We start from the raw sequence: 20,445 nt of genomic DNA, 5'->3' as shown, positions 1-20,445 counted from the left end.
CCCTCCCAGACTGTCCAACAATGTGTCCCTCCCCCTCCCAGACTGTCCCACACTGTGTCCCACTCTCTCCCAGACTGTCCCACACTGTATCCCACTCCCTCCCAGACTGTCCCACACTGTGTCCCTCTCCCTCCCAGACTGTCCTTCTCCCTCCCAGACTGTCCAACACTGTGTCCCTCTCCCTCCCAGACTGTCCCACACTGTGTCCCTCTCCCTCCCAGACTGTCCCTCTCCTTCCCAGACTGTCCCACACTGAGTCCCTCCCCCTCCCAGACTGTCCCACACGGTGTCCCTCTGCCTCTCAGACTGTCCCACTTGCTCCCAGTGTCCCTCTCCCACCCAGACTGTCCCTCTCCCTCCCAGACTGTCCCACTCCCTCCCAGACTGTCCCACACTGTGTCCCTCTCCCTCCCAGACTGTCCCACACTGTGTCCCTCGCCCTCCCAGACTGTCCCACACTGTGTCCCTCTCCCTCCCAGACTGTCCCACTGTGTCCCTCCCCCTTCCAGACTGTCCCTCCTCCTCCCAGACTGTCCCACACTGTGTCCCTCTCCCTCCCAGACTGTCCCATACTGTGTCCCTCTCCCTCCCAGACTGTCCCTCCTCCTCCCAGACTGACCCACACTGTGTCCCTCCCCCTCCCAGACTGTCCCACACTGTGTCCCTCCCCTTCCCAGACTGTCCCTCCTCCTCCCAGACTGTCCCACACTGTGTCCCTCTCCCTCCCAGACTGTCCCACACTGTGTCCCACTCACTCCCAGACTGTCCCACACTGTGTACCTCTCCCTCCCAGACTGTCCCACACTGTGTCCCTCTCCCTCCCAGACTGTACCTCTCCCTCCCAGATTGTCCCACACTGTGTCCCTCTCCCTCCCAGACTGTCCCACTCCCTCCCAGACTGTCCCTCCCCCTCCCAGACTGTCCCACACTGTGTCCCTCTCCCTCCCAGACTGTCCCACCCTCTCCCAGACTGTCCCACTCCCTCCCAGACTGTCCCACACTGTGTCGCTCTCCCTCCCAGACTGTCCCACTCCCTCCCAGACTGTCCCACACTGAGTCCGTCTCCCTCCCAGACTGTCCCACTCCCTCCCAGACTGTCCCACACTGTGTCCCTCTCCCTCCCAGACTGTCCCACACAGTGTCCCACTCCCTCCCAGACTGTCCCACACTGTGTCCCTCCCCTTCCCAGACTGTCCCACACTGTGTCCCTCTCCCTCCCAGACTGCCCCTCTCCTCCCAGACTGTTCCACAATGTGTCCCTCTCCCTCCCACTGTCCCACACTGTGTCCCTCTCTCTCCCAGACTGTCCCACACTGTGTCCCGCTACCTCCCAGACTGTCCCACCCCCTCCCAGACTGTCCCACACTGTGTCCCTCTCCCTCCCAGACTGTCCCACACAGTGTCCCTCTCCTTCCCAGACTGTCCCACTCCATCCCAGACTGTCCTACACTGTGTCCCACTCCCTCCCAGACTGTCCCACAGTGACCCACTCACTCCCAGACTGTCCCACACTGTGTACCTCTCCCTCCCAGACTGTCCCACACTGTGTCCCTCTCCCTCCCAGACTGTACCTCTCCTTCCCAGACTGTCCCACACTGTGTCCCTCCCCCTCCCAGACTGTCCCACACTGTGTCCCTCTGCCTCCCAGACTGTCCCACTCCCTCCCAGATTGTCCCACAGTGTCCCTCTCCCTCCCAGACTGTCCCTCTCCCTCCCAGACTGTCCCACTCCCTCCCAGACTGTCCCACTCCCTCCCAGACTGTCCCACACTATGTGCCTGTCCCTCCCAGACTGTCCCTCCTCCTCCCAGACTGTCCGACACTGTGTCCCTCTCCCTCCCAGACTGTCCCTCCTCCTCCCAGACTGTCCCACACTGTGTCCCTCTCCCTCCCAGACTGTCCCTCTCCCTCCCAGACTGTCCCTCTCCCTCCCAGACTGTCCCACACTGTGTCCCTCCCCCTCCCAGACTGTCCCTCCTCCTCCCAGACTGTCCCACACTGTGTCCCTCTCCCTCCAGTCCCACACTGTGTCCCTCTCCCTCCCCGACTGTCCCACCCCCTCCCAGACTGTCCCACAATGTGTCCCCCTCCCACCCAGACTGTCCCTCCTCCTCCCAGACTGTCCCACACTGTGTCCCACTCCCTCCCAGACTGTCCCACTCCCTCCCAGACAGTCTCACACTGTGTCCCTCTCCCTTCCAGACTTTCCCACAATGTGTCGCTCCCCCTCCCAGACTGTCCAACTCCCTCCCAAACTGACCCACTGTGTCCCACTCCCTCCCAGACTGTCCCACTCCCTCCCAGACTGTCCCACACTGTGTCCCTCCCTCCCAGACTGTCCCACACTGTGTCCCAATCCCTCCCAGACTGTCTCACAGTGTGTCCCTTCCCCTCCCAGACTGTCCCACACTGTGTCCCAATCCCTCCCAGACTGTCCCACACTGTGTCCCAATGCCTCCCAGACTGTCCCACAATGTGTCCCTCCCCCTCCCACACTGTGTCCCACTCCCTCCCAGACTGTCCCTCTCCCTCCCAGACTGTCCCACTCCCTCACAGACTGTACCACACTGTGTCCCTCTCCCTCCCAGACTGTCCCACACTGTGTCCCTCGCCCTCCCAGACTGTCCCACACTGTGTCCCTCTCCCTCCCAGACTGTCCCTCTCCCTCCCAGACTGTCCCACTCCCTCCCAGACTGTCCCACACTGTGTCCCTCTCCCTCCCAGACTGTCCCACACTGTGTCCCTCGCCCTCCCAGACTGTCCCACACTGTGTCCCTCTCCCTCCCAGACTGTCCCACTGTGTCCCTCCCCCTTCCAGACTGTCCCTCCTCCTCCCAGACTGTCCCACACTGTGTCCCTCTCCCTCCCAGACTGTCCCATACTGTGTCCCTCTCCCTCCCAGACTGTCCCTCCTCCTCCCAGACTGACCCACACTGTGTCCCTCCCCCTCCCAGACTGTCCCACACTGTGTCCCTCCCCTTCCCAGACTGTCCCTCCTCCTCCCAGACTGTCCCACACTGTGTCCCTCTCCCTCCCAGACTGTCCCACACTGTGTCCCACTCACTCCCAGACTGTCCCACACTGTGTACCTCTCCCTCCCAGACTGTCCCACACTGTGTCCCTCTCCCTCCCAGACTGTACCTCTCCCTCCCAGATTGTCCCACACTGTGTCCCTCTCCCTCCCAGACTGTCCCACTCCCTCCCAGACTGTCCCTCCCCCTCCCAGACTGTCCCACTCCCTCCCAACCTGTCTCACACTGTGTCCCTCTCCCTCCCAGACTGTCCCACCCTCTCCCAGACTGTCCCACTCCCTCCCAGACTGTCCCACACTGTGTCGCTCTCCCTCCCAGACTGTCCCACTCCCTCCCAGACTGTCCCACACTGAGTCCCTCTCCCTCCCAGACTGTCCCACTCCCTCCCAGACTGTCCCACACTGTGTCCCTCTCCCTCCCAGACTGTCCCACACAGTGTCCCACTCCCTCCCAGACTGTCCCACACTGTGTCCCTCCCCTTCCCAGACTGTCCCACACTGTGTCCCTCTCCCTCCCAGACTGCCCCTCTCCTCCCAGACTGTTCCACAATGTGTCCCTCTCCCTCCCAGACTGTCCCTCTCCCTCCCAGACTGTCCCACTCCCTCCCAGACTGTCCCACACTATGTGCCTGTCCCTCCCAGACTGTCCCTCCTCCTCCCAGACTGTCCCACACTGTGTCCCTATCCCTCCCAGACTGTCCCTCCTCCTCCCAGACTGTCCCACACTGTGTCCCTCTCCCTCCCAGACTGTCCCTCCCCCTCCCAGACTGTCCCTCCTCCTCCCAGACTGTCCCACACTGTGTCCCTGTCCCTCCAGACTGTCCCACACTGTGTCCCTCTCCCTCCCCGACTGTCCCACCCCCTCCCAGACTGTCCCACAATGTGTCCCCCTCCCACCCAGACTGTCCCTCCTCCTCCCAGACTGTCCCACACTGTGTCCCTCTCCCTCCCAGACTGTCCCACACAGTGTCCCACTCCCTCCCAGACTGTCCCACACTGTGTCCCTCCCCTTCCCAGACTGTCCCACACTGTGTCCCTCTCCCTCCCAGACTGCCCCTCTCCTCCCAGACTGTTCCACAATGTGTCCCTCTCCCTCCCACTGTCCCACACTGTGTCCCTCTCTCTCCCAGACTGTCCCACACTGTGTCCCGCTACCTCCCAGACTGTCCCACCCCCTCCCAGACTGTCCCACACTGTGTCCCTCTCCCTCCCAGACTGTCCCACACAGTGTCCCTCTCCTTCCCAGACTGTCCCACTCCATCCCAGACTGTCCTACACTGTGTCCCACTCCCTCCCAGACTGTCCCACAGTGACCCACTCACTCCCAGACTGTCCCACACTGTGTACCTCTCCCTCCCAGACTGTCCCACACTGTGTCCCTCTCCCTCCCAGACTGTACCTCTCCTTCCCAGACTGTCCCACACTGTGTCCCTCCCCCTCCCAGACTGTCCCACACTGTGTCCCTCTGCCTCCCAGACTTTCCCACTCCCTCCCAGATTGTCCCACAGTGTCCCTCTCCCTCCCAGACTGTCCCTCTCCCTCCCAGACTGTCCCACTCCCTCCCAGACTGTCCCACTCCCTCCCAGACTGTCCCACACTATGTGCCTGTCCCTCCCAGACTGTCCCTCCTCCTCCCAGACTGTCCGACACTGTGTCCCTCTCCCTCCCAGACTGTCCCTCCTCCTCCCAGACTGTCCCACACTGTGTCCCTCTCCCTCCCAGACTGTCCCTCTCCCTCCCAGACTGTCCCTCTCCCTCCCAGACTGTCCCACACTGTGTCCCTCCCCCTCCCAGACTGTCACTCCTCCTCCCAGACTGTCCCACACTGTGTCCCTCTCCCTCCAGTCCCACACTGTGTCCCTTTCCCTCCCCGACTGTCCCACCCCCTCCCAGACTGTCCCACAATGTGTCCCCCTCCCACCCAGACTGTCCCTCCTCCTCCCAGACTGTCCCACACTGTGTCCCACTCCCTCCCAGACTGTCCCACTCCCTCCCAGACAGTCTCACACTGTGTCCCTCTCCCTTCCAGACTTTCCCACAATGTGTCCCTCCCCCTCCCAGACTGTCCCACTCCCTCCCAAACTGACCCACTGTGTCCCACTCCCTCCCAGACTGTCCCACTCCCTCCCAGACTGTCCCACACTGTGTCCCTCCCTCCCAGACTGTCCCACACTGTGTCCCAATCCCTCCCAGACTGTCTCACAGTGTGTCCCTTCCCCTCCCAGACTGTCCCACACTGTGTCCCAATCCCTCCCAGACTGTCCCACACTGTGTCCCAATGCCTCCCAGACTGTCCCACAATGTGTCCCTCCCCCTCCCACACTGTGTCCCACTCCCTCCCAGACTGTCCCTCTCCCTCCCAGACTGTCCCTCTCCCTCCCAGACTGTCCCACTCCCTCACAGACTGTACCACACTGTGTCCCTCTCCCTCCCAGACTGTCCCACACTGTGTCCCTCGCCCTCCCAGACTGTCCCACACTGTGTCCCTCTCCCTCCCAGACTGTCCCTCTCCCTCCCAGACTGTCCCACTCCCTCCCAGACTGTCCCACACTGTGTCCCTCTCCCTCCCAGACTGTCCCACACTGTGTCCCTCGCCCTCCCAGACTGTCCCACACTGTGTCCCTCTCCCTCCCAGACTGTCCCACTGTGTCCCTCCCCCTTCCAGACTGTCCCTCCTCCTTCCAGACTGTCCCACACTGTGTCCCTCTCCCTCCCAGACTGTCCCATACTGTGTCCCTCTCCCTCCCAGACTGTCCCTCCTCCTCCCAGACTGACCCACACTGTGTCCCTCCCCCTCCCAGACTGTCCCACACTGTGTCCCTCCCCTTCCCAGACTGTCCCTCCTCCTCCCAGACTGTCCCACACTGTGTCCCTCTCCCTCCCAGACTGTCCCACACTGTGTCCCACTCACTCCCAGACTGTCCCACACTGTGTACCTCTCCCTCCCAGACTGTCCCACACTGTGTCCCTCTCCCTCCCAGACTGTACCTCTCCCTCCCAGATTGTCCCACACTGTGTCCCTCTCCCTCCCAGACTGTCCCACTCCCTCCCAGACTGTCCCTCCCCCTCCCAGACTGTCCCACTCCCTCCCAACCTGTCTCACACTGTGTCCCTCTCCCTCCCAGACTGTCCCACCCTCTCCCAGACTGTCCCACTCCCTCCCAGACTGTCCCACACTGTGTCGCTCTCCCTCCCAGACTGTCCCACTCCCTCCCAGACTGTCCCACACTGAGTCCCTCTCCCTCCCAGACTGTCCCACTCCCTCCCAGACTGTCCCACACTGTGTCCCTCTCCCTCCCAGACTGTCCCACACAGTGTCCCACTCCCTCCCAGACTGTCCCACACTGTGTCCCTCCCCTTCCCAGACTGTCCCACACTGTGTCCCTCTCCCTCCCAGACTGCCCCTCTCCTCCCAGACTGTTCCACAATGTGTCCCTCTCCCTCCCACTGTCCCACACTGTGTCCCTCTCCCTCCCAGACTGTCCCACACTGTGTCCCGCTACCTCCCAGACTGTCCCACCCCCGCCCAGACTGTCCCACACTGTGTCCCTCTCCCTCCCAGACTGTCCCACACAGTGTCCCTCTCCTTCCCAGACTGTCCCACTCCCTCCCAGACTGTCCCACACTGTGTCCCACTCACTCCCAGACTGTCCCACAGTGACCCACTCACTCCCGACTGTCCCACACTGTGTACCACTCCCTCCCAGACTGTCCCACACTGTGTCCCTCTCCCTCCCAGACTGTACCTCTCCTTCCCAGACTGTCCCACACTGTGTCCCTCCCCCTCCCAGACTGTCCCACACTGTGTCCCTCTGCCTCCCAGACTGTCCCACTCCCTCCCAGATTGTCCCACAGTGTCCCTCTCCCTCCCAGACTGTCCCTCTCCCTCCCAGACTGTCCCACTCCCTCCCAGACTGTCCCACACTATGTGCCTGTCCCTCCCAGACTGTCCCTCCTCCTCCCAGACTGTCCCACACTGTGTCCCTCTCCCTCCCAGACTGTCCCTCCTCCTCCCAGACTGTCCCACACTGTGTCCCTCTCCCTCCCAGACTGTCCCTCTCCCTCCCAGACTGTCCCTCTCCCTCCCAGACTGTCCCACACTGTGTCCCTCCCCCTCCCAGACTGTCCCTCCTCCTCCCAGACTGTCCCACACTGTGTCCCTCTCCCTCCAGACTGTCCCACACTGTGTCCCTCTCCCTCCCCGACTGTCCCACCCCCTCCCAGACTGTCCCACAATGTGTCCCCCTCCCACCCAGACTGTCCCTCCTCCTCCCAGACTGTCTCACACTGTGTCCCTCTCCCTTCCAGACTTTCCCACAATGTGTCCCTCCCCCTCCCAGACTGTCCCAGAATGTGTCCCTCCCCCTCCCAGACTGTCCCTCTCCCTCCCAGACTGTCCCACACCCTCCCAAACTGTCCCACTGTGTCCCACTCCCTCCCAGACTGTCCCACTCCCTCCCAGACTGTCCCACACTGTGTCCCTCCCTCCCAGACTGTCCCACACTGTGTCCCAATCCCTCCCAGACTGTCTCACACTGTGTCCCTCCCCCTCCCAGACTGTCCCACACTGTGTCCCAATCCCTCCCAGACTGTCCCACACTGTGCCCAATCCCTCCCAGACTGTCCCACAATGTGTCCCTCCCCCTCCCACACTGTGTCCCACTCCCTCCCAGACTGTCCCTCTCCCTCCCAGACTGTCTCTCTCCCTCCCAGACTGTCCCACTCCCTCACAGACTGTACCACACTGTGTCCCTCTCCCTCCCAGACTGTCCCACTCTCTCCCAGACTGTCCCACACTGTATCCCACTCCCTCCCAGACTGTCCCACTCCCTCCCAGACTGTCCCACACTGTGTCCCTCTCCCTCCCAGACTGTCCCTCTCTCTCCCAGACTGTCCCACACTGTGTCCCTCCCCCTCCCAGACTGTCCCTCCCCCTCCCAGACTGTCCCTCCCCCCCCCAGACAGTGTCCCACTCCCTCCCAGACTGTCCCACTCCCTTCCAGATTGTCCCACACTGTGTCCCTCTCCCTCCCAGACTGTCCCTCCCCCTCCCAGACTGTCCCACTCCCTCCCAGACTGTCCCACACTGTGTCGCTCTCCCTCCCAGACTGTTCCACCCTCTCCCAGACTGTCCCACACTGTGTCCCTCTCCCTCCCAGACTGTTCCACCCTCTCCCAGACTGTCCCTCTCCCTCCCAGACTGTCCCACACAGTGTCCCACTCCCTCCCAGACTGTCCCACACTGTGTCCCTCTCCCTCCCAGACTGCCCCTCTCCTCCCAGACTGTTCCACAATGTGTCCCTCTCCCTCCCAGACTGTCCCACACTGTGTCCCTCTCCCTCCCAGACTGTCCCACACTGTGTCCCACTCCCTCCCAGACTGCCCCTCTCCTCCCAGACTGTTCCACAATGTGTCCCTCTCCCTCCCAGACTGTCCCACACTGTGTCCCGCTACCTCCCAGACTGTCGCACCCCCTCCCAGACTGTCCCACACTGTGTCCCTCTCCCTCCCAGACTGTCCCACACAGTGTCCCTCTCCCTCCCAGACTGTCCCACTCCCTCCCAGACTGTCCCACACTGTGTCCCACTCCCTCGCAGACTGTCCCACAGTGACCCACTCCCTCCCAGACTGTCCCACCCTCTCCCAGACAGTCCCACTCCCTCCCAGACTGTCCCACTCCCTCCCAGACAGTCCCACACTGTGTCCCTCCCCCTCCCAGACTGTCCCACAATGTGTCCCTCCCCCTCCCAGACTGTCCAACAATGTGTCCCTCCCCCTCCCATACTGTCCCCCTCCATCCCAGACTGTCACACACTGTGTCCCTCTCCCGCCCAGACTGTCCCTCTCCCTCCCAGACTGTCCCACTCCCTCCCAGACTGTCCCACTCCCTCACTCCCCCACCAAACTGTCCCACACTGTGTCCCTCTCCCTCCCAGACTGTCCCACTCCCTCCCAGACTGTCCCACACTGTGTCCCTCTCCATCCCAGATTGTCCCTCCCCATCCCAGACTGTCCCACTGTGTCCCACTCCCTCCCACTGTCCCTCTCCCTCCCAGACTGTCCCACACTGTGTCCCTCTCCCTCCCAGACTGTGCCACACTGTGTCCCACTCTCTCCCAGACTGTCCCACACTGTGTCCCTCTCCCTCCCAGACTGTCCCACACTGTGTCCCTCTCCCTCCCAGACTGTCCCACACTGTGTCCCTCTCCCTCCCAGACTGTCCCACTCTCTCCCAGACTGTCCTACACTGTGTCCCACTCCCTCCCAGACTGTCTCGCTCCCTCCCAGACTGTCCCACACTGTGTCCCTCTCCCTCCCAGACTGTCCCTCTCCCTCCCAGACTGTCCCACACTGTGTCCCTCTCCCTCCCAGACTGTCCCACACTGTGTCCCTCTCCCTCCCAGACTGTCCCACACTGTGTCCCTCTCCCTCCCAGACTGTCCCTCTCCTTCCCAGACTGTCCCACACTGTGTCCCTCCCCCTCCCAGACTGTCCCTCACTGTGTCCCTCTGCCTCACAGACTGTCCCACTCCCTCCCAGACTGTCCCAGTGTCCCTCTCCCTCCCAGACTGTCCCTCTCCCTCCCAGACTGTCCCACTCCCTCCCAGACTGTCCCTCCTCCTCCCAGACTGTCCCACACTGTGTCCCTCTCCCTCCCAGACTGTCCCTCCTCCACCCAGACTGTCCCACACTGTGTCCCTCTCCCTCCCAGACTGTCCTACACTGTGTCCCTCTCCCTCCCAGACTGTCCCACACTGTGTCCCTCCCCTCCCAGACTGTCCCTCCTCCTCCCAGACTCTCCCACACTGTGACCCTCTCCCTCCAGACTGTCCCACACTGTGTCCCTCTCCCTCCCAGACTGTCCCTCCCCCTCCCAGACTGTCCCACCCTGTGTCCCCCTCCCTCCCAGACTGTCCTTCCTCCTCCCAGACTGTCCCACACTGTGTCCCTCTCCCTCCCAGACAGTCCCACACTGTGTCCCACTGCCTCCCAGACTGTCCCACAATGTGTCCCTCCCCCTCCCAGACTGTCCCACACGGTGTCCCTCTGCCTCTCAGACTGTCCCACTTGCTCCCAGTGTCCGTCTCCCTCCCAGACTGTCCCTCTCCCTCCCAGACTGTCCCACTCCCTCCCAGACTGTCCCACACTGTGCCCCTCTCCCTCCCAGACTGTCCCACACTGTGTCCCTCGCCCTCCCAGACTGTCCCACACTGTGTCCCTCTCCCTCCCAGACTGTCCCACTGTGTCCCTCCCCCTTCCAGACTGTCCCTCCTCCTCCCAGACTGTCCCACACTGTGTCCCTCTCCCTCCCAGACTGTCCCATACTGTGTCCCTCTCCCTCCCAGACTGTCCCTCCTCCTCCCAGACTGACCCACACTGTGTCCCTCCCCCTCCCAGACTGTCCCACACTGTGTCCCACTCACTCCCAGACTGTCCCACACTGTGTACCTCTCCCTCCCAGACTGTCCCACACTGTGTCCCTCTCCCTCCCAGACTGTACCTCTCCTTCCCAGACTGTCCCACACTGTGTCCCTCCCCCTCCCAGACTGTCCCACACTGTGTCCCTCTGCCTCCCAGACTGTCCCACTCCCTCCTAGACTGTCCCTCCTCCTCCCAGACTGTCCCACACTGTGTCCCTCTCACTCCCAGACTGTCCCTCCTCCTCCCAGACTGTCCCACACTGTGTCCCTCTCCATCCCAGACTGTCCCACACTGTGTCCCTCTCCCTCCCAGACTGTCCCTCCCCCTCCCAGACTGTCCCACACTGTGTCCCCCTCCCTCCCAGACTTTCCTTCCTCCTCCCAGACTGTCCCACACTGTGTCCCTCTCCCTCCCAGACAGTCCCACACTGTGTCCCACTGCCTCCCAGACTGTCCCACAATGTGTCCCTCCCCCTCCCAGACTGTCCCACACGGTGTCGCTCTGCCTCTCAGACTGTCCCACTTGCTCCCAGTGTCCCTCTCCCTCCCAGACTGTCCCTCTCCCTTCCAGACTGGCCCACTCCCTCCCAGACTGTCCCACACTGTGTCCCTCTCCCTCCCAGACTGTCCCACACTGTGTCCCTCGCCCTCCCAGACTGTCCCACACTGTGTCCCTCTCCCTCCCAGACTGTCCCACTGTGTCCCTCCCCCTTCCAGACTGTCCCTCCTCCTCCCAGACTGTCCCACACTGTGTCCCTCTCCCTCCCAGACTGTCCCATACTGTGTCCCTCTCCCTCCCAGACTGTCCCTCCTCCTCCCAGACTGACCCACACTGTGTCCCTCCCCCTCCCAGACTGTCCCACACTGTGTCCCACTCACTCCCAGACTGTCCCACACTGTGTACCTCTCCCTCCCAGACTGTCCCACACTGTGTCCCTCTCCCTCCCAGACTGTCCCACACTGTGTCCCTCTCCCTCCCCGACTGTCCCACCCCCTCCCAGACTGTCCCACAATGTGTCCCCCTCCCACCCAGACTGTCCCTCCTCCTCCCAGACTGTCCCACACTGTGTCCCACTCCCTCCCAGACAGTCCCACACTGTGTCCCACTCCCTCCCAGACAGTCTCACACTGTGTCCCTCTCCCTTCCAGACTTTCCCACAATGTGTCCCTCCCCCTCCCAGACTGTCCCAGAATGTGTCCCTCCCCCTCCCAGACTGTCCCACTCCCTCCCAAACTGTCCCACTGTGTCCCACTCCCTCCCAGACTGTCCCACTCCCTCCCAGACTGTCCCACACTGTGTCCCTCCCTCCCAGACTGTCCCACACTGTGTCCCAATCCCTCCCAGACTGTCTCACACTGTGTCCCTCCCCCTCCCAGACTGTCCCACACTGTGTCCCAATCCCTCCCAGACTGTCCCACACTGTGTCCCAATCCCTCCCAGACTGTCCCACAATGTGTCCCTCCCCCTCCCACACTGTGTCCCACTCCCTCCCAGACTGTCCCTCTCCCTCCCAGACTGTCCCACTCCCTCACAGACTGTACCACACTGTGTCCCTCTCCCTCCCAGACTGTCCCACTCTCTCCCAGACTGTCCCACACTGTATCCCACTCCCTCCCAGACTGTCCCACTCCCTCCCAGACTATCCCACACTGTGTCCCTCTCCCTCCCAGACTGTCCCTCTCTCTCCCAGACTGTCCCACACTGTGTCCCTCCCCCTCCCAGACTGTCCCTCCCCCCCCAGACAGTGTCCCATTCCCTCCCAGACTGTCCCACACTGTGTCCCTCTCCCTCCCAGACTGTCCCACTCCCTCCCAGACTGTCCCTCCCCCTCCCAGACTGTCCCACTCCCTCCCAGACTGTCCCACACTGTGTCCCTCTCCCTCCCAGACTGTTCCACCCTCTCCCAGACTGTCCCACACTGTGTCCCTCTCCCTCCCAGACTGTTCCACCCTCTCCCAGACTGTCACACTCCCTCCCAGACTGTCCCACACTGAGTCCCTCTCCCTCCCAGACTGTCCCACTCCCTCCCAGACTCTCCCACACTGTGTCCCTCTCCCTCCCAGACTGTCCCACACAGTGTCCCACTCCCTCCCAGACTGTCGCACACTGTGTCCCTCTCCCTCCCAGACTGCCCCTCTCCTCCCAGCCTGTTCCACAATGTGTCCCTCTCCCTCCCAGACTGTCCCACACTGTGTCCCTCTCCCTCCCAGACTGTCCCACACTGTGTCCCACTCCCTCCCAGACTGCCCCTCTCCTCCCAGACTGTTCCACAATGTGTCCCTCTCCCTCCCAGACTGTCCCACACTGTGTCCCGCTACCTCCCAGACTGTCCCACCCCCTCCCAGACTGTCCCACACTGTGTCCCTCTCCCTCCCAGACTGTCCCACACAGTGTCCCTCTCCCTCCCAGACTGTCCCACTCCCTCCCAGACTGTCCCACACCCTCCCAGACTGTCCCACAGTGACCCACTCCCTCCCAGAATGTCCCACCCTCTCCCACTCCCTCCCAGACAGTCCCACTCCCTCCCAGACTGTCCCACTCCCTCCCAGACAGTCCCACTCCCTCCCAGACAGTCCCACACTGTGTCCCTCCCCCTCCCAGACTGTCCCACAATGTGTCCCTCCCCCTCCCAGACTGTCCAACAATGTGTCCCTCCCCCTCCCATACTGTCCCCCTCCATCCCAGACTGTCACACACTGTGTCCCTCTCCCTCCCAGACTGTCCCTCTCCCTCCCAGACTGTCCCACTCCCTCCCAGACTGTCCCACTCCCTCCCAGACTGTCCCACTCCCTCCCAGACTGTCCCACTCCCTCCCAGACTGTCCCACAGTGTCCCTCTCCCTCCCAGACTGTCCCACACTGTGTCCCTCTCCATCCCAGATTGTCCCTCCCCATCCCAGACTGTCCCACTGTGTCCCACTCCCTCCCACTGTCCCTCTCCCTCCCAGACTGTCCCACACTGTGTCCCTCTCCCTCCCAGACTGTCCCACACTGTGTCCCTCTCCCTCCCAGACTGTCCCACACTGTGTCCCTCTCCCTCCCAGACTGTCCCACTCTCTCCCAGACTGTCCTACACTGTGTCCCACTCCCTCCCAGACTGTCTCGCTCCCTCACAGACTGTCCCACACTGTGTCCCTCTCCCTCCCAGACTGTGCCACACTGTGTCCCACTCTCTCCCAGACTGTCCCACACTGTGTCCCTCTCCCTCCCAGACTGTCCCACACTGTGTCCCTCTCCCTCCCAGACTGTCCCACACTGTGTCCCTCTCCCTCCCAGACTGTCCCACTCTCTCCCAGACTGTCCTACACTGTGTCCCACTCCCTCCCAGACTGTCCCACACTGTGTCCCTCTCCCTCCAAGACTGTCCCTCTCCCTCCCAGACTGTCCCACACTGTGTCCCTCTCCCTCCCAGACTGTCCCACACTGTGTCCCTCTCCCTCCCAGACTGTCCCACACTGTGTCCCTCTCCCTCCCAGACTGTCCCTCTCCTTCCCAGACTGTCCCACACTGTGTCCCTCCCCCTCCCAGACTGTCCCACACTGTGTCCCTCTGCCTCACACACTGTCCCACTCCCTCCCAGACTGTCCCAGTGTCCCTCTCCCTCCCAGACTGTCCCTCTCCCTCCCAGACTGTCCCACACTGTGTCCCTCTCCCTCCCAGACTGTCCCACAGTGTCCCTCTCCCTCCCAGACTGTCCCTCCCCCTCCCAGACTGTCCCACACTGTGTCCCCCTCCCTCCCAGACTGTCCTTCCTCCTCCCAGACTGTCCCACACTGTGTCCCTCTCCCTCCCATACAGTCCCACAATGTGTCCCTCCCCCTCCCAGACTGTCCCACAATGTGTCCCTCCCCCTCCCAGACTGTCCAACAATGTGTCCCTCCCCCTCCCAGACTGTCCCACAATGTGTCCCTCCCCCTCCCAGACTGTCCCTCTCCATCCCAGACAGTCACACACTGTGTCCCTCTCCCTCCCAGACTGTCCCACTCCCTCCCAAACTGTCCCACTCCCTCCCAGACTGTCCAACTCCCTCCCAGACTGTCCCACACTGTGTCCCTCCCTCCCTCCCAGACTGTCCCACACTGTGACCCAATCCCTCATAGACTGTCCCACACTGTGTCCCTCCCCCTCCCAGATTCTCCCACAGTGTCCCTCTCCATCCCAGACTGTCCCACACTGTGTCCCTCTCCCTCCCAGACTGTCCCACTCCCTCCCAGACTGTCCCACACTGTGTCCCTCTCTCTCCCAGACTGTCCCACACTGTGTCCCAATCCCTCCCAGACTGTCCCACAATGTGTCCCTCCCCCTCCCACACTGTCTCCCACTCCCTCCCAGACTGTCCCTCTCCCTCCCAGACTGTCCCACTCCCTCCCAGACTGTCCCACACTGTGTCCCTCTCCCTCCCAGACTGTCCCACACTGTGTCCCTCTCCCTCCCAGACTGTCCCACACTGTGTCCCTCTCCCTCCCAGACTGTCCGTCTCCTTCCCAGACTGTCCCACACTGTGTCCCTCCCCCTCCCAGACTGTCCCACACGGCGTTCCTCTGCCTCCCAGAGTGTCCCACTCCCTCCCAGTGTCCCACCCCCTCCCAGACTGTCCCATTGTGTCCCTCTCCCTCCCAGACTGTCCCACACTGTGTCCCACTCCCTCCCAGACCATCCCACACTGTGGCCCACAGCACGGTAGCATTGTGGATAGCACAATTGTTTCACAGCTCCAGGGTCCCAGGTTCGATTCCCGGCTTGGGTCACTGTCTGTGCGAAGTCTGCACATCCTCCCAGTGTGTGCGTGGGTTTCCTCCGGGTGCTCCGGTTTCCTCCCACAGTCCAAAGATGTGCAGGTTAGGTGGATTGGCCATGATAAATTGCCCTTAGTGTCCAAAATTGCCTTGAGTGTTGGGTGGGGTTACTGGGTTATGGGGATAGGGTGGAGGTGTGGACCTTGGGTAGAGTGCTCTTTCCAAGAGCCGGTGCAGACTCGATGGGCCGAATGGCCTCCTTCTGCACTGCAAATTCTATGAATACTCCCAGACTGTATCCCACTCTGCAGCGCTCCATCAGACAGTGCAGCAGTCCCTTAATACTGACACTCCGACAGTGCTCACTCCCTCAGTACTGACCCTCCGACTGTGCAGCGCTCCCCCAGTACTCACCCTCCCACAGTGGTGGAGGGTCAGTATTGGACAAATGTGAGGTAATGCATTTTGGAAGGTCTAATGCAGGTATGGAATATACAATGAATGGTAGAACCCTCAAGAGTATTGAATGTCAGAGAGATCTAGATGTACAGGTCCACAGGACACTGAAAGGGGCAACACAGGTGGAGAAGATAGTCAAGGAGGCATACGGCATGCTTGCCTTCATTGGCCGGGGCACTGAGTATAAGAATTGGCAAGTCATGTTGCAGCTGTATAGAACCTTAGTTAGGCCACACTTGGAGTATAGTGTTCAATTCTGGTCGCCACACTACCAGAAGGATGTGGAGGCTTTAGAGAGGGTGCAGAAGAGATTTACCAGAATGTTGCCTGGTATGGAGGGCATTAGCTATGAGGAGAGGTTGAATAAACTTGGTTTGTTCTCACTGGAACGAAGGAGGTTGAGGAGCGACCTGATAGAGGTCTACAAAATTATGAGGGGCATAGACAAGAGTGGATAGTCAGAGGCTTTTTCCCGGGGTAGAGGGGTCAATTACTAGGGGGCATAAGTTTAAGTTGCGAGGGACAAGGTTTAGAGTAGATGTACGAGGCAGGTTTTTTTACACAGACGTGCCTGGAACTCGCTGCCGGAGGTGGTGGAAGCAGTGACGATAGTGACATTTAAGGGGCATCTTGACAAATACATGAATAGGATGGGAATAGAGGGATACGGACCCAGGAAGTGTAGAAGATTGTAGTTTAGTCAGGCAGCATAGTCGGCACGGGCTTGGAGGGCTGAAGGGCCTGTTCCTGTGCTGTACTTTTCTTTGTTCTGTGTACTGACCCTCCGACAGTGCGGCACTCCCTCAGTCCTGACCCTCCAACAGTGCAGCACCTCACTACTGACCCTCTGACAGTGTGGCATTCCCTCAGTACTGACCCTCCGACAGTGTGGCACTCCCTCACTACTGACCCTACGACAGTGCAGCACCTCACTACTGACCCTACGACAGTGCAGCACTCCCTCAGTACTCACCCTCCGACAGTGCAGCACTCCTTCAGTACTGACCCTCCCATAGTGTGGCACTCCCTCAGCATGACCCTCCGATAGTGCTCACTCCCTCAGTACTGAACCTCCAACAGTGCAGCGCTCCCTCTGATCTGACTCTCCGACAGTGCTCATTCCCTCAATACCGACCCTCCAACAGTGCAGCACTCCCTCAGTACTGACCCTACGACAGTGTGGCGCTCCCTTAGTACTGACCCTATGACAGTGCGGCGCTCCCTTAGTACTGACCCTATGACAGTGCGGCGTTCCCTTAGTACTGACCCTACGACAGTACGGCGCTCCCTCAGTACCTACCCTCTGACAGTGCAGCACTCCCTCAGTACTGACCCGCCCACAGTGCAGCACTCCCTCAGTACTGACCCTCCGTCAGTGCAGCGCTCCCTCAGTATTTACCCTGACAGTGCAGCACTCCCTCAGTACTGACCCGCCCACAGTGCAGCACTCCCTCAGTACTGACCCTCCGTCAGTGCAGCGCTCCCTCAGTATTTACCCTCTGACAGTGCAGCACTCCCTCAGTACTGACCCGCCCACAGTGCAGCACTCCCTCAGTACTGACCCGCCCACAGTGCAGCACTCCCTCAGTACTGACCCTCCGTCAGTGCAGCGCTCCCTCAGTATTGACCCTCTGACAGTGCAGCACTCCCTCAGTACTGACCCGCCCACAGTGCAGCACTCCCTCAGTACTGACCCTCCGTCAGTGCAGCGCTCCCTCAGTACTGGCACTCCAAAAGTGAGGAACTCCCTCAATACTGACCGTACGACAATGCGACGTCCCTCAGTACTGGCTCTCCGACAGTGTCACGCTCCCTCAGCACTGACCCTCCGACAGTGTGGCGCTCCCCCAGCACTGACCCTCCGACAGTGCGGCTCTCCCTCAGCACTGTCCCTCCGATAGTGCGGCACCCCCTCAGCACTGTCCCTCTGACAGTGCGGAACTCCCTCAGCGCGACGCTCCCGCAGTACTGGCCCTCTGACAGTGCGGCACTCCCTCAGTACTGACATCCCTCTCTGAGGTCCTGATGCCAAGCACATGATCTAGAGCAGGGATGGATCAACGGGAGGGTTAATTCTGCGCCCTGGGGCATTTAAAGCAGTTGGCAGTTTGCCGGGTGCCCGGATGCATGATTGAGCAAAAAGGCCCTCGGAGGAATATTTATTTGAAACTGAAATGCACAACTTTACAAAGAACACATTAAAAAAGATCGTTGCCAGCCCCTTGAACATTCCAATGATGAACAATGTCTTTGTCCTCCGACGGTACATATTTAACTCGGGTCAATCGAGACGTCGCTGTCCTGTCACAAGGCCTGGCTCTCTATTGGAGTCTAATCTCCTTCATTCTCTTCCGATCTGCTAAGATGGGCTGAGAGTCAGTTTGATGCCTGTAGTTCTCAGTGACACCGTGTCTCTCCTGTTCTCTCGGGCAGGGGTGTGGGGAGAGGGGAGATTGGGGCGTGGGACTCATTTCCCCTTTTTGAACTTGCTGCCGGTTTTCGCTTTCTTCTTGGCTGACCCTTTGGGCTCAGGCTCCTGAAAGACAGAGAGAGACGAGAAGGGGATGAAGATGGGGGATGGTCGCTGGCTCAATTACACTGTGACAGGCTCCTCCCAACAGACTCAGGGACAGTCGCTCACACTGTGACAGGCTGAGTGTCAGTCGCTCACACTGTGACCGGCTGAGTGTCAGTCGCTCACACTGTGACAGGCTGAGTGTCAGTCGCTCACACTGTGACTGGCTGAGTGTCAGTCGCTCACACTGTGACAGGCTCAGCGACAGTCACTCACTGTGACAGGCTCAGCGACAGTCACTCTGTGTGACAGGCTCAGCGACAGTCACTCACTGTGACAGGCTCAGCGACAGTCACTCACTGTGACAGGCTGAGTGACAGTCACTCACACTGACAGGCTCCTCCCTACAGGCTCAGCGACAGTCGCTCACACTGAGACGCACCTGTCTACAGGCTCAGAGACAGTCTCTTACACTGTAACAGGCTGAGTGTCAGTCGCTCACACTGTAACCGGCTGAGTGTCAGTCGCTCACACTGTGACCGGCTGAGTGTCAGTCGCTCACACTGTGACCAGCTGAGTGTCAGTCGCTCACACTGTGACCGGCTGAGTGTCAGTCGCTCACACTGTGACCTGCTGAGTGTCAGTCGCTCACACTGTGACCGGCTGAGTGTCAGTCGCTCACACTGTGACAGGCTGAGTGTCAGTCGCTCACACTGTAACAGGCTGAGTGTCAGTCGCTCACACTGTAACAGGCTGAGTGTCAGTCGCTCACACTGTGACCGGCTGAGTGTCAGTCGCTCACACTGTGACCGGCTGAGTGTCAGTCGCTCACACTGTGACAGGCTGAGTGTCAGTCGCACACACTGTGACAGGCTGTGTCAGTCGCTCACACTGTGACAGGCTGAGTGTCAGTCGCTCACACTGTGACAGGCTGAGTGTCAGTCGCTCACACTGTGACAGGCTGAGTGCCAGTCGCTCACACTGTGACAGGCTGAGTGCCAGTCGCTCACACTGTGACAGGCTGAGTGTCAGTCGCTCACACTGTGACAGGCTGAGTGTCAGTCGCTCACACTGTGACAGGCTGAGTGTCAGTCGCTCACACTGTGACAGGCTGAGTGTCAGTCGCTCACACTGTGACAGGCTGAGTGTCAGTCGCTCACACTGTGACAGGCTGAGTGTCAGTCGCTCACACTGTGACAGGCTCAGTGACAGTCACTCACTGTGACAGGCTCAGCGACAGTCACTCGGTGTGACAGGCTCAGCGACAGTCACTCACTGTGACAGTCTCAGCGACAGTCACTCACTGTGACAGGCAGAGTGATAAGTCGCTCACACTGTGACAGGCTGAGTGACAGTCGCTCACACTGACAGGCTCAAGGACAGTCGCTCACAGTGTGACAGGCTCTTCCCTACAGGTTTAGCGACAGTCGCTGACAGAGACGCTCCTCTCTACAGGCTCAGCGACAGTCGCTGACACTGTGACAGGCTCTTCCCTGCAGGCTCAGGGACAGTCGCTCACACTGTGACAGGCTGAGTGTCAGTTGCTCACACTGTAACAGGCTGAGTGTCAGTCGCTCACACTGTGAAAGGCTGAGTGTCAGTCGCTCACAGTGTGACAGGCTGAGTGTCAGTTGCTCACACTGTGACAGGCTGAGTGTCAGTTGCTCACACTGTGACAGGCTGAGTGTCAGTCGCTCACACTGTGACAGGCTGTGTCAGTCGCTCACACTGTGACAGGCTGAGTGACAGTTGCTCACACTGACAGGCTCCTCCCTACAGGCTCAAGGACTGTCGCTCAGTGTGACAGGCTCCACCCTACAGGCTCAGCTACAGTCGCTTACACTGAGACGCTCCTGTCTACAGGCTCAGCGACAGTCGCTGACACTGTGACAGGCTCTTCCCTGCAGGCTCAGGGACAGTCGCTCACACTGTGACAGGCTGAGTGTCAGTCGCTCACACTGTAACAGGCTGAGTGTCAGTCGCTCACACTGTAACAGGCTGAGTGTCAGTCGCTCACACTATAACAGGCTGAGTGTCAGTCGCTCACACTGTGACAGGCTGAGTGTCAGTCGCTCACACTGTGACCGGCTGAGTGTCAGTCGCTCACACTGTGACCGGCTGAGTGTCAGTCGCTCACACTGTGACAGGCTGAGTGTCAGTCGCTCACACTGTGACAGGCTGAGTGTCAGTCGCTCACACTGTGATAGGCTGAGTGTCAGTCGCTCACACTGTGACAGGCTGTGTCTGTCACTCACACTGTGACAGGCTGAGTGTCAGTCGCTCA

The 20,445-nt window shown here is 60.6% G+C and overlaps 2 protein-coding genes across 2 annotated transcripts in view; both read right to left on the bottom strand.

The window, feature by feature from the left end:
• Positions 1-17,471, bottom strand: part of LOC140419728 (uncharacterized) — a 132,855-nt gene extending 115,384 nt beyond the window's left edge. The window contains exon 1 of the mRNA XM_072503665.1: positions 17,407-17,471. The gene's annotated coding sequence lies outside the window, so the exon portion shown is untranslated. The remainder of the gene's footprint in view (positions 1-17,406) is intronic.
• A 318-nt stretch (positions 17,472-17,789) lies between these two features.
• Positions 17,790-20,445, bottom strand: part of fen1 (flap structure-specific endonuclease 1) — a 69,092-nt gene continuing 66,436 nt past the window's right edge. Inside the window, exon 11 of the mRNA XM_072503663.1 lies at positions 17,790-18,182. Coding sequence (XP_072359764.1) covers positions 18,114-18,182 — 69 coding nt within the window. The 3' untranslated portion in view covers positions 17,790-18,113. The remainder of the gene's footprint in view (positions 18,183-20,445) is intronic.

This window comes from Scyliorhinus torazame, chromosome 5, assembly GCF_047496885.1.
Source record: "Scyliorhinus torazame isolate Kashiwa2021f chromosome 5, sScyTor2.1, whole genome shotgun sequence".
Classification (NCBI taxonomy): Eukaryota; Metazoa; Chordata; class Chondrichthyes; order Carcharhiniformes; family Scyliorhinidae; genus Scyliorhinus; species Scyliorhinus torazame.
The sequence above is the reverse complement of the archived record's forward strand: the minus strand, read 5'-3'. Positions and strand labels throughout refer to the sequence as shown.